Genomic DNA, 17,474 nt, shown 5'->3' with positions numbered 1-17,474 from the left:
TAGATTTTAGTCAGCCTATTACACTGGCTGTATTAAGGTAAACAAAATTTGTGTATGCACTTAAGTATAAATGCATAATTTTGTTTTTTTATCTGAAAACTAGTTATGTGCTTAACAGAAACTTTAAAATACATTATGAATTACCATCATCAAGATCTAATGCCTATTTCAGAATATACAACTAATTCAAACATTTTTGTACACTTGCAATAATGACCTTATTTGAACAGTGTTGCCCAAAACTATGCTTTATGTTGTCCAAATTTAGAAGGCATCTGTGATTTTCTGTAGTAGCAGAAAAATAAGAGGTATATCAATATGTCAAAATAAAATTAATTGGTTTCATACCTCAAAGGAAGGTGATTGTCATTTGGCATATCCAACTTTTAACTAGTCTGTTACACAACTGTGTATATACTGATAAAAGTGTCTAGAGCTCAACTTAAAGGTTTACATTTTTTTTTAAACTTACCATTTCTTGAACAGACTAACAATGAGATGGCTGTAGATACTAGCTCTAGTCCTAAGTCTGATTCTAGTCTGGAGAGTACTTCTTGTAATAATGCTGGAGTGGTATGTGGCAGGGATTTCAGTTTATTGGTAATCTGTAAAAGATTTCCTCTAATTGTTACCTTATTCTGCTTTCCAGTTTGATTTGATAATCAACATTATTGTTACAACACATTTATTCTTGAGATAAACTCTCTTATGTGTTCTAATAAACATTTAGTCTTTCAGTCTGTATATTGATCAAAATTGTTATGCACTCATTCCAAATAATTCCATAAAAGCGGAGTTAGGGGAAGTCTTGCAGTGAGGTGCAAATTTTTGATCCAAATAGAGGGCTCACTGTGACTTTGAGATGAGGAGCCTCATTAAAAGCTCTGTTCCTTTTTCTTTGTCAAATTATGCAAGCATTTTGTGTCATGAATCATGAATTTGTAATACACCATATCCCTTTTTTTACATTAGAAAGTTTGAAAGCTCAGATTCAAAAACTGTAGGGCACAAATACACAAAAAAGATACATTTTTTGCCACAAACTCTCACTTGATGACAACTTGCCAACCCATATCTGCCAACCCACTACTAATTCACAATCTGTACTGTATTCAAACTGGCTAAAAAAGCACTGTAAATTCAGGAATTTTTGTGATGTTTTCATCAAGTTTTGCAAAAATAAACTTGCATTCTAAATTTGATAGAATTATTAGTACACAGCATTTCCTGAAATTGCAATAATTAATCCCATATGTGCCCATTGTTCAGTAAATGCAATAATAAATGTATGCAACAATTCTAAATTAAAAGAAGTTATTTGTTAACATACCCTTTCAAACACTCCAAATACTCTGAGTTCTTCACATGCAAGCTTCAAGAAAAGAGGATTTGCTCCTTCCCTCTTTGAGAGCAATAACTTCATCTGAAGAAAAGTTAAAAGAAATATGTAATATAATTTTCAAACTAAATTATGATGTAGTAAATGTAAAATTAAAAAGGAAAACTCAAATTTGTATCAATTAATTGAAATTGTTTTTTTTACAAACCCTCATTACAATTAAAGTGTATTTCCTGAATAAAAAGTTTTACCTGGTTGTTAAATGGGGATTCATCTAAAGCCTTCCTGTGTACTGCTAAGTTGTTCCTGACGACATCAGCTTTGTCCCACATGTCTAATGGACCAACACTTAAATTGACAGCTCCAAGTTTCTTCAAAGAACTGTGGAACTTCCCATCCTCCAATGCAGTTATCACAAATATTACATTCTGAATTAAAGAAGATTTTGAAACTTCAAAAATCTTATCATTATTTTCCTGCCACAAAAAGAATAAATAAATAGTGATATGGTCTATTCTTGACAACATAAGCTATATGATAACTGATCACCCAGAACTCTGTTTGAGTCAGCTATTACAAGAACATTAATCACTGTTGCCAAAAAATATTAAAGAGTATGTTAAACCTTAGATGACCAAATCCTACAATATCTAAAATAAGCCATACTCTATGATGTTTAGACTGTTTATCTTTAAAAAGAAGAACATTTATTATTATCCCGAAACTTTAAAATTCAAACTTCCAGATGATAAAGGGACATAAAACTCGACCCATTAAAACTCAAATATACCATATACGACCTAAAAAGTACAATATGGTCAATGAGATTTTGTAATTTTCAAAAGATTTGATGAGCTATAGTATGAATTATAATCTGGTATTCAAAAATGAGATGAACAAATGAACCAAAGATCCCTATATATTCTTGAATGTATATTATGGGTAATATTAACATATCAAAATATGGTAGCTAAAACTACAAAAATGACAAAATGACAACAAACAAAGGCAATTTAAAGCAATCATATAACTAATGCAATATTGATTTAACTGTCTTTTCAGCTCACAAAACCTGAAATATTAAATGGCACTAAACTTTTGGTCTATAGCACACCTGATGAAGAGTATTGAAGACACATGTTTTCTATGCACCAAAATCAGCATTATATGTTTACATTTCAAATATCTGATGTCACATATGTAAGTTTTATGGGGAACCTGAATGGTTATCTGATTTACCTCCCCTTATAAACCTGGTACAACAAATGAAAAGGGACTGAGGAACCAGTCTACACTGTGGATCCCCTACCTTTGGTACAGGATTAGGCAGCCAATCCATTGTGCTTGGCAGAAGTGTGTTCTCCATCAAGTCTAAACCATCCATGAATATGACCACTGGGGAACCAGATAGAGATCCAGCTTCACTCAACATCTCACCAAACTTCTGCGTTATGTTTCTAAAAAGATAGTATAGCTCTAATTACATTCAATTTAATTGCATTTAACTTATCAGAACTTTGTTAAATTTTACCAAAACTAGTTGCATTTTTATTCCGACTGTTGAACAATGAACCAATAAAAAGAGATAAATTATTAGGTTTTGAGAAAATGCTGCCTTTAAATAATGCTATCAAAATTTTACTTTTGGAAAACCTATCCGCTTACCACTTTTTCCATAATAAAAACATTGCAAACATTTCTGACTTTATATTTTCTATAATATTCTTTTTAAAAGAGTTATATTATTCAATAGTTCTATTGACTTTTTAATTTGAAGTAAACAGTTCCTTTAATATATGTCAATTCCAGAGTACATTGGACTGTTATTTCATAAGTATTACCAATACAGTGTTTTTCAAGAATTTATGACAAACAAACTGACAGTATAAGGCAAAGGAGGGCATGCATTTAATTTTTATATTTATTACTTTATAATTGATTAAAAAAAATAAGATGGCCAATATGGTGAACTAGAAAGCTATCTAACGTACAACCTGCTTCTAAGGAAAACACTGTAATACTCCCTTTTACAAGATAAGGTTAATTGAAGCTGTATTGCAAAATAAAATCTTACTTATAATCTTCAGGGATATCAGTTCTCAGTCCAAACTGTCTTCTTATTTCATAACACAGTCTCCTTAGAGTGGCCAGGATGTTTGTAGACCCTGGGGCTGCTCCAGATATATGGACCAAGATGTTGGCTGGACTATCACACTGGGTTGAGTCTTTGTAAGATGTCACCAGTGAAGCCTTCAAAGTAACAGACATAATAATAGCAAGCTGATATTTGAAATTTGTTCATCTGGATGAGCTATGAAAAGTTCAATATGTAGATAAACAAGGGGGATCTTTTGACATTTCAAGAAGGAACAAAAAGTTTATGTAATGAAATTGTCAAAATAACAACCGCAAAAATAATGCATGATAAGACATAATAATGTTCACTATATATTCATAATTAGCTAAGTATTAACTTTGAAAAAAGATTTCTTACCAAAACAGCAGATTTTCCTGTGCCTGCTTTTCCTGTAAGTGATAACACACCACCAGAGGTCATTTCTTTCATGTTTTTGAGACATTCCTTGATCAGGTTTTTCCTACCTACAAATCTAGCTCTATGGTTCTCTACCATTGCCTCATGTTGTTTTGTAGCATGGGTTGTTTCATCCAACATGGCATCCTATAATAAATGTTGGCAGTTTGATTTACTAAATGTTTGTGTTTTATTGTTCTTGTTATAAAATTAAGTTGTGCAAAGGTTTTTTATATGTAAAATCACTTCCATGTCCTATAAATAAATGTACATGTACAATGTACCATGTCTGACAGATTTACCATGATCATTTTTAAATACATTTCAGTGTTTTTTTCCATTGTCTAGTTTTGTTTTTTCCTTCTAAATTCTTGTTAAAGTTTATACCTCTTCTAGACATATTTCATTAGAGTTACATGATGGGTATCTCATGTGGTATCACATGTGGAGCAGAATCTGCTAACCTTTCCAGATCACCAGAGATTAGCCCTGGTTTTTGTGGGGGTTCTTGTTGCTCAGTCCTTTGTATTCTATTTAGTGTTTACAGGCCTTGATTAATTTAAAGCTGACTGTGTTGTCATAGCAAAGATTGCAAGAACTTTCTTACCTCATCTGGGCATTGCTTCCTGACAGAATTCCATACAGAGTTAATTATTGGCATTGCAAACTTCTCTAGTCCTGAAACAATGGGCTTCCCATCAACAGATCCTCCCCATCTACAGTCATACCTACAAAATTTGATCATATTTATTCATGTACTAACAATAAAGGAGGTACAAAAAATATGATTTTGCTTTGCCCTGTAATTAAGTAATCACTAAAAGGGTGCCTGATTACATTTTAATCTAATTAACATTAATGATATGTCGCAAAAGACAACAACTAACAAGGAACCTGACTGTTGAATTATTCGAAACAATCAGCTTTTTCTACTCCCAGGAATAAATGACCTAAGCTATATTTAGCACAACTTTATGGAAATTTTGGTTTTCAATGTTCATCAACTTTTTATTTAATATGGCCTTCAAACTGTTTTGATTGGAGTGTCTCTGATGAGTCGTATGTAGATAAAACAGGAGTCTGGTATATCAAATAATAAGCCTGGAATACTTGATGAGTTTTTACAACCACTGGGTCAATGTCACTGCTGGTAGACATTTCATCCCCAAGGATATCACCTGCCCAGTAGTCAGAACTCATGTGTTGACATGTAATATCATTGATACAGTCATTTTCTGCTAATTCTTTGAATAATATATTGAATTGGTACAGAATGTTCAGTGTGGTGTTGTCCATTTTGGAAAAGATACTGACAATTCATTATCAACTTTTACTTTCACTTTCATTTTAAAGTCGTCCAACCAATAATTGTGAGGTAACTTCTTGTTAACCTTTTTTGCAATCCCAAATGAACCTCATTTTATGTACTTCAGCATTTGTTTCCTATCATTAAATTGTCCTGAAGACACCACTGTAAGTGGCGAAACATGTAGACCAGAATAAAGCATTTCCTTGCAGTAATCCAGGATATTGTTGTCTTTTTTTAGTTTTAATATATTGAATTGTTTAAAATGCTAATTTTATTCTAATCCTATGCATGGGTGGCCCTAGCTAAATGTATATTTGGCACAACTGTTTAGAATTTTTGGTTTTCAATGCTCTTCCAACTTTGTGTTTGATTTAGTATTCCCACTGTTTTGATTTGAGTACCACTGATGAGTCTAATGTAAACAAAATGTGCATCTGGAAAACCAAATTAGAAGCCTGGACTCATTGAGATTTTTTTAGGACAGGCATATAAACATGTGGCAGGATTCAACTAGGTTTTTTGAGATAGGGTATGCTGCAAGAGTAAGGAACAGAATATCCATTGTTATAGAAATATAGTTTTACATGTACTTCATGATAAATGGAAATTGTTATGAATGTTCAATTCTCACATATGCAACTCTTCCTCAACATTATTTTTACCCCTATAGCTTTTAACTAGGATATGCATTATAAAAAAAAGTTAACTAAAAACCTCTATATTCCTCAATAGTTTTTCTAACATTTAATACACCTCAAATACACTTCTGGTAAAATATTTTGAAGTTCTTATTGTTCTAAATATATATTTCTTGTCATTCTTTTTTTTATAATAGTGTTTCCCCCCTCCCCCCCTCATTTTTCATTGTATATGTTGCATACCATTCACAAGCAATATTTACCCTTCAATAATTTCCAGAGGAGATCTCCTAACCCTACTCTTCAGTGCAGTCATCTTGCTTTCAGCTTCTGGATTTTCTGCTACAAAATCTGACAGGAATTCTTTTGGTACATCTCTGGAACAAACAGTTAATTTTATATTGCTGGTTTATTAATATTGCCATAAAAAGGTAGTTCTATTAAAATGGCATTTTTATAATGTATCCAACATGGGTGTAAATTATTTAGACGAGATCACAGTATTAAAACGTTGCAGTTTAAGTTATCTGTATCTAACACCACAGCATCAAAATAATAATGGTCATACTAGAAAATTTACAAGTATCAATTACAAATTTCAAAACAATCATTGGAGCTTAAGGATGTTCCCTAGTCTTGGTTTTGACTTTTTGTCAGATATTCAGAATCCTCTGGTTTTATCCATGCTGTGCCCATGAACCGCTACTTTTCTTTTGATAACTTTATTACATATAGTTTAAAAAGCCATTTTTATTTTAATTTTCTAAAATCCTTGGTATTTTTTCATAATTTTTGAAAGAAAAAAGATGCTGATGTTAATTGTAGGAAGAATCTAGAGAGAATCATTTCCTGTCAAATTTTCAATGGCTTATATCTCAACAAAAAGGACACGCCCCTTGAACTTTTTCTGTTTTTTTTAGTTCCATTATATATATATATATACTATCAATGTATAAGTCTTTTAAAAGCTTTTTATTTTGAAACAGAGTAGCTAACATCCTTAACATTATTTTTGTCATTGATATGCACATTTTTTAGACATGCATTTATAAGAAATAACAAATCTCATAAATATTTTATGTCACAATCAAAAATGAATTGTTCAGCATGTCATTGACAGCCAATCAGGAAAAGCCTATTGTAAGATACAAATAGAGTTGAGCTCCATATGGAATAAATAACCCTAACATGCATGAATATTGTTAAAACATAGTCTAAAATTTGGTTAAGTACATTCCATAATAACACAGAAGATAAATATTCGAGGAAATGATAAATTCTTCACAAAGTTATTGAAATGAACAGTGAAAACCGACCTACCTGAACCTGTTGAGACTGAACAGTTATTGGGATTAGGCAGGTGTTCGTTAACCTGGGTATAAGTATTAAAGAATATTCAAAATGTTTTCTGATACAAAAATTCAAATAATACAGGTTTTTAGTTTATGCAGGGTTCAGTTTAGACAGAACATTTCTAAGTAAATACCTATGCATTTACTTGTACTTACTTAATAAAATTATTGTTTCTGATCATCATCACAGCTTTGTCTTGTTTCTGTGCAGCATTCATCAAAACTCCTAAATGCATTTCTAATTCTGTCACTGAGGCCCCTTGAGGGTAATGTTTCACCCAGTCATATTCAGGTGTATCTGGCACAGTGTATTTATCAGGCATATACCCATATCGTTCCCCTAGGATGCCAATAAAAAACTGGCATTTGGAAACTTCTGATAAGCATAACTCTAATGTCCTACAAAAGAAATACTGTAGGGTTTATAATATCCTACTTAATTGCATAATATTCCAATTAGCATAAAAATTCAAAACAAAACCACTTCCTTTTAAAAGAAACTCAATTACACAAAATGTGAACTTCAATTAATTGCAACAACAAAAAATCTTAAAAAGGTAAAAAGTGTGCTGCTTTTTGTGTAATTTAAGTAATTATAAATTAAATAAACAAGAACTTGCAAGAAAAAAACGTTTTCCCATAAACTTCTTTTTGACAACATTACTCTGCTCTGTTTGTTTGCAAGTCAGTATGGGTCCATCATCAGAGCCTTATGTCTGCTTATTTAACAATATACTTAGGATTATTCTTTAGTGAAAAAGACATATATATATTTTTTTTACTTTTACGCTGTCTTTATTTGGTATATAGTGTCTCGTAAGTCAGATTTTTGGCTGGATATTGGCTGTTTTATTATGTATGTATATTGTGTATGAATTCTTTTTATTGCAATCAAAATGTGACACTTTAATAAACAAATTATATCTATACATTGATTTCCATAAGAAAAAGGTAAAAAATACCTTCATTTTTCATAATATGGAAAAAATTTATAGAGAAAAGAAACTTAACAATTAAAGTGAGTTTTACCTCTAGAACATAATCTAAATTTTTCTTAACAGAACATGTATAATAGCTGTTATAAAATTTCATTTCAAACTTATTTGCTATCCTAACTAATTACTACAAATGTTTACAAGCTCCAATTTATCAACCTTTTTATATTTCTTAAACTAAATATTTAAAAGTTAAAAGTTAAAGAGTAAAAAAAGTAAGAATTTTGATCATGTACGTAACATTTTCATTAAGACTTTTCATAACAGGGGCTTTACTTCATACAGGTAAAAAAAAAAAAGATAAATTTTGTAAACTATATCATCCCGTGAAAACAATTGAATTCCTACTTATGATGTTTTGTCTCTTCTTCTGTCACTCCCCACCTCAAATCAACTTCATATACATTTATAAAATGTTTCTTTCCAAGAGCACGTAACTCTGGGAATACATATCTTGTTAAAACATCTCTCTCTCCATGCATGTCTCGGAATGTTGATGATATAAAAACTCTGAAGGTTCTCCAGCTATTAAAAAAAGAAAACAGTATTTGACACATTCATGATTCAATTTGTTAGGCTGCATCACATTAAATTTTTACATTGTGTTGTTTTCCTCCATTTCAGGCAGGTGATTTTTTTATAAAAATATAATTTCATTCCATTAGGTGAGAGAGAAAAACACAACCAGTAAAAGCACATCCAAAAGTCTTTCATCATTGAGTATTTGAAAGAAATCATGACAAATGCCATACATATCAACAATTAAGTATACAAAAATGTTTTTGCATTCAAAAAAAAAAAAAAAAAAAAAAGAGAAGAAAAATTATTTTGAAAAGAATACATTCCGCATTATATTTTAGAAGCTACTCTTTTAAAAAGCTTTTGTCAAGAAAAAAACCTTGGCCCCATAATTTTTTCTGTAAAATATTGAAACAACTGCCGTGGTCTTCAGTATATACCAATCATTAAGGCACTGATTAGGGTTTAACACAAATCAAAACTTGAATTTAGCGTGGAGCCATTTCAACTTTTGTTAATCACAAAAACCAATAATCTTAGTTTATTCAGTTTGCTTCAGATAACTTCAGCTTATATTCTTATCTTTACCTAAGGGCTATTTCAGAAATAAATGTATTGGGGGTTCGAAAGGTACTTTATATTTAACCCTGCGATGCATCACATTTTAATTGATTATTTCATATAATTGTTAAGACTTTCTATCTAAAATAACCACCACACTTCAAATTTGAATAAAAGTGCCTTCCTAATCCCCCCATTTAATCAATTCTGGAAAAGTCTTAAGTTCCACATGAGCAGTTGGATTTGAACATCTGTTCTTTATAAAAAAAGATCTTCACAACATTACAACAGAATTATCCTTTTACAAGAAAATTGGTTACTGTGAATTAGTTTACTTTCATGCATACCAATTTTAAGTGGATTGAGGAACAATTGTATTTTTCTTGGATATTTGATTACATGGTTTGCAAAGTCAGAATACAAGCCTGTAGAAAATGTATACTTCATTGAACATTTTAATTCGTAGTTTATCACTAAATCCTCTAAAATTGGCACCCCATGACTATTTATGAATCCACAGTCACTGTTATTTAATTTCTATTGTAACAAGTTATAACTTACCATGGTGTGTTGCATGGTATTGGCAGTGGTCTTTCTACAGGAACAGACCTCGCTGGTCTAGAGACATCCTGTAGTATTGGCATAGGTTTCAGTTTGAAGAATTCATCTATCTTATCAACATGTAGAAGTTGTCCTCCATCACCTCTCTCAGCAATGAATCTGTTCAAAATCAGATATTTAAATTTTAAATTTTCTCAAATAAAACATCAATTGATGACTTTGGAAGATTTTTGCTTGCTCAACATCCTGTGGTTAAACAATATTACATGCATATTCAAGACAAATAAAGGATGTGTTATATCCCTGTTTAATGAGTTTACAGGACTAAAAAGGAATTTATTGGGAATAAACCATAGCATAACATGAATAATTAGCATTTAATCTAATCCTGTGAATTTTCTGGAAAATTCTTGTCTCACACTAGCAAATAATTGAAGGGCAATATTTTAAATCAATTCCATTTGCAATAAATGGGGAATGTGTCCATGGGACACTGATGATGCCCCACTTGAACATATAACGTTATAAAGGGAAATAACTCAAGAAAGGTAAAAGTGACGCTACCCAAATTCGTACTTCATCTGAGTTTTGTTGTAATAAGCATTGTGTATAAGTTTCATGACATTTGGTTGAGGCAAACTTAAGTTAGAAAACATAAACAAAAAATTCAGCAATTTTTCCATTTGTAAAGGGGCATAACTCTAGAACGATAAAAGTGACACCACTAAAATTCAAACTTGATCTGTGTTTTATTGTAGTAAGCATTGTGTATAAGTTTCATAACATTTGTTTGAGGCAAACTAAAGTTAGAGAACAGAAACAAATTTCAGGACGTACGGACGTACAGACGGTCAAGGGTAAAACTTAATGCTCCCTCCGCTACGGCGGAGGCATAAAAATTGGCACTGTATATGTTTTGGCAGATAAGTATTACCTCAGTATAGCATCACTAAATCCTGTGATATAGATGTCATTATCATTCTCTGGTTTGATACTCTCTGAAAATCTAAAAATATAACAAGATAACCTTTTAATATGAAAATCATTTACTCTCATAATTTTTGAAATGCTTTATTTTGTGCAGATTTTCAATTCATACCCCCAAATAAACAGCATGCATCAATATCTAGTTAAACTATCAAATTTACAAATCACATCAACCTTGAACAGACCTGGTATACAAGAAACCAGTTATCTTTTTTTAATTAAACTTTTAAGTAAATACTTTATGTTATGAAAATTTTTGTTTTTTCCCACAACTCAACAGCATATATAAATATTTTATTGAACTAATATTGTCAGACCATGTCAATCTTGAACAGCATACTTTGTATACAAAAGATCTAAGATTCTGCCTGCTTACAATATAAAGTCCTATCTTTGTTATTTTCAGACTTATGTAAGCTAAAATAAACATTTTATACATACCCACATCCTTTTCCACTGAATGAAATATTGGCGTATAACAGATTAGGGTTCACTAGTTGTCTGAACTTCTTCAGGAAAAAGGAGACAAACTCCTGTTGTACACTGTCAACTCCACCACTCAGTATTATCAAGTTATCAATCTGTAATTAGCAGGTAATTCAAATTTTTATGAAAATTTTGTATATATAAAAACTCTTTAAAAACATCTGAAATATATAAAAAAATTCATACTTCCAGAAATACAATTTATTTAAAATTTTTGAAAAGATTATACATATATGTTTAAAATATATGAAAAAGAAGTGAAAAAAGACATTTGTGATTTCGCAAACCAAATCCACAGAATTTTGTTTAAAATATATATGCTATTGCTGTGAACATTTCCATTTTAATGACATGAAAATATTAGAAGCTAACCTTGATTCTTGGAAGTGATCATTTATAGGAAGCCGTCTCAATGACAATTAATCACACTTTCTTAAATTACACTTAATGTTAATTGATTTATTCTGAAGCCCGTACCTGTTGTCTATCCACCAAAGCATCATTCAATATACAATCTGGAATTTTGTATTCAAATTTCTTGCCGGGCTTCAATTTTTTATCCAACTAAAATATAAATTTGTTAAAATAATATATTAAGCACAAAAAACTGCAAATGAAATCATCCAACTGTAAGTAAATTTGTTTGAAAATGGCAAATTCAATTTTCAACTTTAAGTCAAAACTTTTCTGTATACCACATATAAATGCAAATGGACAAATATGTTCAAATATTCCCAACCAGAAACTACAAATGTACTTTCAAACCAAGAAATGCTGTTTGGTAAACAATTTCTAATATAAGCTTAACCATTAATTCCAACAAACACAGCACCCATAAAGTGGTTTAGAAGATAGGATTGCCACCAACAACAGCCTCATGATCATTCTTACATATTATTTTAAACAAGCATTCTGAGAGTATTGCATGGCAATACATAGTCCCCTACCGAGTAAAAATTCATTTAACTGGAACAAAATGCTAACTTGTTCTATAACTTGTCATGGTGTAAACAAAAAGTAAATATCATGTCAATATCTTCAAGCATGACTAAAAACAGTGGGGAAAACGGATTATATGAGTGAAAAAAACATTAGATATGATTAATAGTTCTCTGAAATTAGATATGATGTAATGCAGTGTATATCTATTTTCAAATTATAATCAAATATAATTATTAGTTCCAAATATTTTTTCTTTCATTTGTCACAAACTAATATAGATTTGTAACTTATCTATAAAATGTCAACAACTTTTATCTATCAATGTAATGTATTGAAATATATACATTAATAAAAATAGATTATTATCTAATTAAAGGATTTCTCTTCATAATTTTTTTTATATCTATAGCATTCAGAAAATTAGTTTATACTAAATAACAAACAAACCTGCCAAAAAATTCTTCAAATACTTTAACAAAGAATGTCTTTTAAAAAATGAGTTATCTCCCTTTGTACAGAAATATTGTTTAACATAGTACTCTAACATTACATATGGTCCAGAGTTATGGTCCATAACTCTGGACTAAATCATCAGACCGGATCAAAATTCGAACTTGATCTATAACTTGTCATGATAAAACTATATACCAAATATCAAATCAATATCTTCGAGAACGAAGAAAAAAAGTGTGGAAAGCTGATTTGCCGGACTGACGGATGGACAGACGGACGGAGTGCAAACCTAAAGTCCCCTTCGACTTCGTCGGTAGGGGACTAAAAATAGATAAGAAATCAATACACAGCAGTGTTTTCCTTTTCAAAGGAAATAATAAAACAACACTTCAAAATAAAGAGCTCAGTTATGAATAATATTCTTTATGTTGAATACAGACACATAAGAGTTTAAATTCTTACAGCAGTAAGTGTATCTTCCATGTTATTCAGAATTGTTCCAGGTTTTGGTGTGATCAGGTCGTAACGAGTCTCGTCGAATACGACAAATTCACAGTTCTCACATGAGTATTTACACATCAAACCCATCAACACAGCCACTTCTCTCATCTAAAATAAAAAGAATTTATTTTATAACAGAAATCCACAAAGTATAAGTACGGTTTTTACTAAAACATAAACAGACATGCAATGATATATCATTATAACCTACGATTTTGATACTTTGGAGGCATTGTACGACCTTTCAACTGTTTTCAGACAGATGAAATTTTTTTATTTTTGGCACTAGCATGATTTATGCCATACATCAATTTAGAAATGTTTTCCACTGATAGATGAAATTTTTTGCAGAAACTGATTTTTAAGTCTGCCAGGCAAGGTTGAACCTAGATAACTTTGACTTATCTTTTTAATCTGTATCTTTCCATTTATTTATCATTCTTAAATTTGATTTTCCAGTCCAATAGCACTGAATGTTTCTATTAACTGATTGGTTGTCAATTGTTAAACTCAAAAAGGCAAATAAATGTGCATATGTGGGATGAAAGCAGATTAAATGAACTCCAATTCAAAGGTAAGAAAAAGTGCATCAATTGGTATTATAAAATTGCAACTCATTGGGCAAATATCATAGCTATGTAAAGTAAATATTCAGTCTAGGTTTTCATGTTTAAAGTTCAGATTAATCTATTCCAATGAAGTTGATCTAACCTTTCTTGGTTTTCCAAGACCCCTAGCTGCTGTACAATTAACGTCCATATTCTCTCCAACATCACACAGAACGATTGTCTTTCCTTTGATTGGTTGGACATTGTATACTGTTGCTATCTTAACAGCTGTATCTAAAGCTTTCCTGTATCTCTGTATAAGTGATGGATCATAAGGTGTCTCTCTAAAATATAATGTTTTGACAGTGAATTACACAAGGCATTACAAAAAAATTTCTAGACAAAATTTTGAGGTGAGAAACCCCTAATGAGACCATAAAAAGATACTAAATGATGATATATGGGTTTAATTATAGATGACTATAGGGTATGCACAAGTAGTTTATAAATTCAACAAAGATAATCAAATATCAGACACAAAGACCAAATTCATAACAAACAAAAACCTTATAGCTTAAACATACCCAAGATGAGATTTTTTAAACATGGCTTAGGCATGCAAACATGTGACAGGATTAAATTTAACATACTTAGCTTTTCCTGCTTCAGCTTTCTTTTTGTTTCTCTTCTCTATCCACCATTGTACTTCTCCTTCTGCCCCTCCTCCTCGTCCTCTACCTCTCCCCCTACCACGACCGCGACCACGACCTCTGGCACGCTCACTTGGTTGAGGAATTCCCAATGCTGCATACTGGGCTGCAATCTCTGCCTCTTGTACAATCTTGTTTTCTGTTAATAAAATCAGTTGTATATATTGAGAGATAAAAAAAAGAATCATTTTGGTTCAATTGTTAAACGTACAGATCAAGGGTTTTTTTAGCAAATTTATACCTTTTGTGTTGCTTGGAGTTCATAGTGCTAAGCTTCTTGCATTGACACATTGTTTTCTTTTTATTGATATGAAGATGGAAACCTACTTATATTGGCCCTAATTCTTTTAAGATGATGCACCCTTGTCTGCAAAATATCTAAAACTGAATTTTTTAAGAAACTACAGGATCCAGCGAGACTGAAAAGGAGCCAATTGCTGATATAACCCTTTATATTGTTGAGGATCTTGTCTTGCTGTCATTTTTGCTGTTTAGTTTCTTCAAATTGATTGCCATATCTAAAATCATTATAGGGGAAGTCACTCCTATAAGGAGTCAAATTACAGGTTCATTTATGTGTATTTATTTGCAGATATTATCTTGATGACAATTTTTGCTGTTGACTGTAGATCTCTATCATAATCTATTAAAGTTCTCAATATCATAGCTAAAAACACAAACACGGTTATTGAAAAAATTTCGTCTAAGGGCAATAACTCCTAAAAAGAAATTACTGACAAATTCTATCATGCGGACTTATTAAGATTAGCTGATCATTAATGCTGTTTAAAGCTTCTGTTGATCTTTTGTAGTTTTCAAGATTATAGAAAAAGACAACAAAATAGGTAAAAAATCCCATCTAAGGGCAATAATTGTTAAAGAGTCAACTGATGATTTAGGGTGTTAAAACCAAGGTTTTATTCTTGATCTGCTGACCATTGTAATGCATATCAGTTTTACTCTAACTGCTTTCGTTTTTAAGAATTAGACAGAAGCTGTGGTTTTAAAACCTTATGCTTAACTTATAGTAACAGTATAAATGTAAACGATGAAAGAAAACTGATGATAGATGCCAAGTGATGGCAATAGCTGACATAGACCTAGGGTTCAGGTGAGGTCTAATATATGTATTTCATGAATGGCACAATTGCCTGTATAACAACAGTATACTTAAAATATCTCAAGTCCTCTGTCCAACTGCGCCAAAAGTACTATTGTTTTCAATTCTTGCATTTATAAACAAAAGTTTTGTGGTTGTATAAAAATCTCTCCATATCCTCTAGATGTATATATAGCCAGACAGGATTAAAGGACAAAATTTGTTAATAAATCAGTCGTTTACATACAAAAAGATTACTTACGGCTTTCCTCAAAGTCTTTCTCAAGATTAACCAAAACCTCATATGCAGAGAAAAATCTGAATGGGAACTGTTTACTGTTGACAACTTGTCTCTGAAATTATGTCAAGCAAACATGTTTAAGATACAAATACATGTTACTCATTAAAACATATGAATAAACATTATTTTCAATAATAATTATGAAAAAATAATAATAATAATAATAACAAGCATTCTGAGAGTAGTGCATGGCAATACATAGTCCCCTACTGGGTAAAAATTCATTATACTGGAACAAAATGCTAACTTGTTCTATAACTTGTCATGGTGTCAACAAAAAGTAAATATCATTTCAATATCTTCAAGCATGACTAAAAACAATGTTGAAAACTGATTATATGAGTGAATTTTTCAAGTCCAAGGACCATAACTCTGCACAAAATTATTAGACCGAAACAAAAATTTGAACTTGATCTGTAACTTGTCATGATAAAACTATATACCAATTATCAATCAATATCTTATAAGCATGATGAAAAAAAACATTAGATATGATTAATAGTTCTCTAGAATAAGACATGATGTAATACAGTGTATATCTATTTTCAAATTATATTCAGATATAATTAATAGTTCCAAATATTTTTTTCTTTCATTTGTCACAAACTAATATAGATTTGTAACTTATCTATAAAATGTCAACAACTTTTATCTACACAATGTAATGAATTGAAATATATAATAGAAATAGATTATTATCTAATTAAAGGATTTCTCCTCATAATTTTTTTTATATATATAGCATTCAGAAAATTAGTTTATACTAAATAACAAACAAACCTGTCAAAAAATTCTTCAAATAATTTAACAAAGAATGTCTTTTAAAAAATGAGTTATCTCCCTTTGCACAGAAATATGGTTTAACATAGAACTCTAACATTAGATATGGTCCAGAGTTATGGTCCATGACTCTGGACTAAATCATCAGACCGAAACAAAATTCGAACTTGATCTATAACTTGTCATGATAAAACTATATACCAAATATCAAATCAATATCTTCAAGAACGAAGAAAATAAAATGCTTCGCAGGGCGCAGCTTGATACGACAGCAGAGGTCGAACCCTGAACAGTTGGGGCAAGTATGGACACAACATTCAAGCTTGATACAGCTCTGAATTTGGATTGTGATTAAATATTTGACACAGCATAGCTTTCTGACACAGAATGAATGTGGTCTAAGAACTTAAAAATTTTAAATTGGACATTCACCTATTATGGTCCAATATCCAAAATCTAAATACATGGTTAGATTCAGCATATCAAAGAACCCCAAGAATTCAATTTTTGATGAAATCAAACAAAGTTTAATTTTGGACCCTTTTGACCTCAATGTGGACAAAGTTGATAAAGGGGCCCAAAAATCAAAAATCTAAATACATGGTTAGATTCAGCATATCAAAGAACCCCATATATTCAATTTTTGTTGAAATCAAACAAAGTTTAAGTTTTGACCCCGATTTGGACCAACTTGAAAACTGGGCCCATAATCAAAAATCTAAATACATGTTTAGATTCAGCATATCAAAGAATCCTAAGAATTCAATTTTTGTTAAAATCAAACTAAGTTTAATTTTGGACCCTTTGGACCTTAACGTAGACCAATTTGAAAACGGAACCAAAAATTTAGAATCTAAATA

At 30.9% G+C, this 17,474-nt stretch overlaps 1 protein-coding gene across 1 annotated transcript in view; it reads right to left on the bottom strand.

Moving 5' to 3' along the window:
• Nucleotides 1–17,474, bottom strand: part of LOC127735440 (telomerase protein component 1-like) — a 78,838-nt gene that overhangs the window by 39,824 nt on the left and 21,540 nt on the right. Inside the window, exons 11-28 of the mRNA XM_052245600.1 lie at nucleotides 15,796–15,886; nucleotides 14,375–14,573; nucleotides 13,888–14,068; nucleotides 13,138–13,284; nucleotides 11,758–11,844; nucleotides 11,236–11,375; nucleotides 10,742–10,813; nucleotides 9,808–9,966; nucleotides 8,515–8,691; nucleotides 7,328–7,570; nucleotides 6,083–6,196; nucleotides 4,480–4,600; nucleotides 3,834–4,019; nucleotides 3,414–3,589; nucleotides 2,649–2,796; nucleotides 1,591–1,767; nucleotides 1,331–1,423; nucleotides 473–605 (exon numbers count right to left, since the gene is read on the bottom strand). Coding sequence (XP_052101560.1) covers nucleotides 473–605; nucleotides 1,331–1,423; nucleotides 1,591–1,767; nucleotides 2,649–2,796; nucleotides 3,414–3,589; nucleotides 3,834–4,019; nucleotides 4,480–4,600; nucleotides 6,083–6,196; nucleotides 7,328–7,570; nucleotides 8,515–8,691; nucleotides 9,808–9,966; nucleotides 10,742–10,813; nucleotides 11,236–11,375; nucleotides 11,758–11,844; nucleotides 13,138–13,284; nucleotides 13,888–14,068; nucleotides 14,375–14,573; nucleotides 15,796–15,886 — 2,644 coding nt within the window. The remainder of the gene's footprint in view (nucleotides 1–472; nucleotides 606–1,330; nucleotides 1,424–1,590; nucleotides 1,768–2,648; nucleotides 2,797–3,413; nucleotides 3,590–3,833; nucleotides 4,020–4,479; nucleotides 4,601–6,082; nucleotides 6,197–7,327; nucleotides 7,571–8,514; nucleotides 8,692–9,807; nucleotides 9,967–10,741; nucleotides 10,814–11,235; nucleotides 11,376–11,757; nucleotides 11,845–13,137; nucleotides 13,285–13,887; nucleotides 14,069–14,374; nucleotides 14,574–15,795; nucleotides 15,887–17,474) is intronic.

This window comes from Mytilus californianus, unplaced genomic scaffold (genome assembly GCF_021869535.1).
Source record: "Mytilus californianus isolate M0D057914Y unplaced genomic scaffold, xbMytCali1.0.p SCAF_3, whole genome shotgun sequence".
Lineage (NCBI taxonomy): Eukaryota > Metazoa > Mollusca > Bivalvia > Mytilida > Mytilidae > Mytilus > Mytilus californianus.
This window is presented reverse-complemented; position numbering and strand designations above follow the sequence as displayed.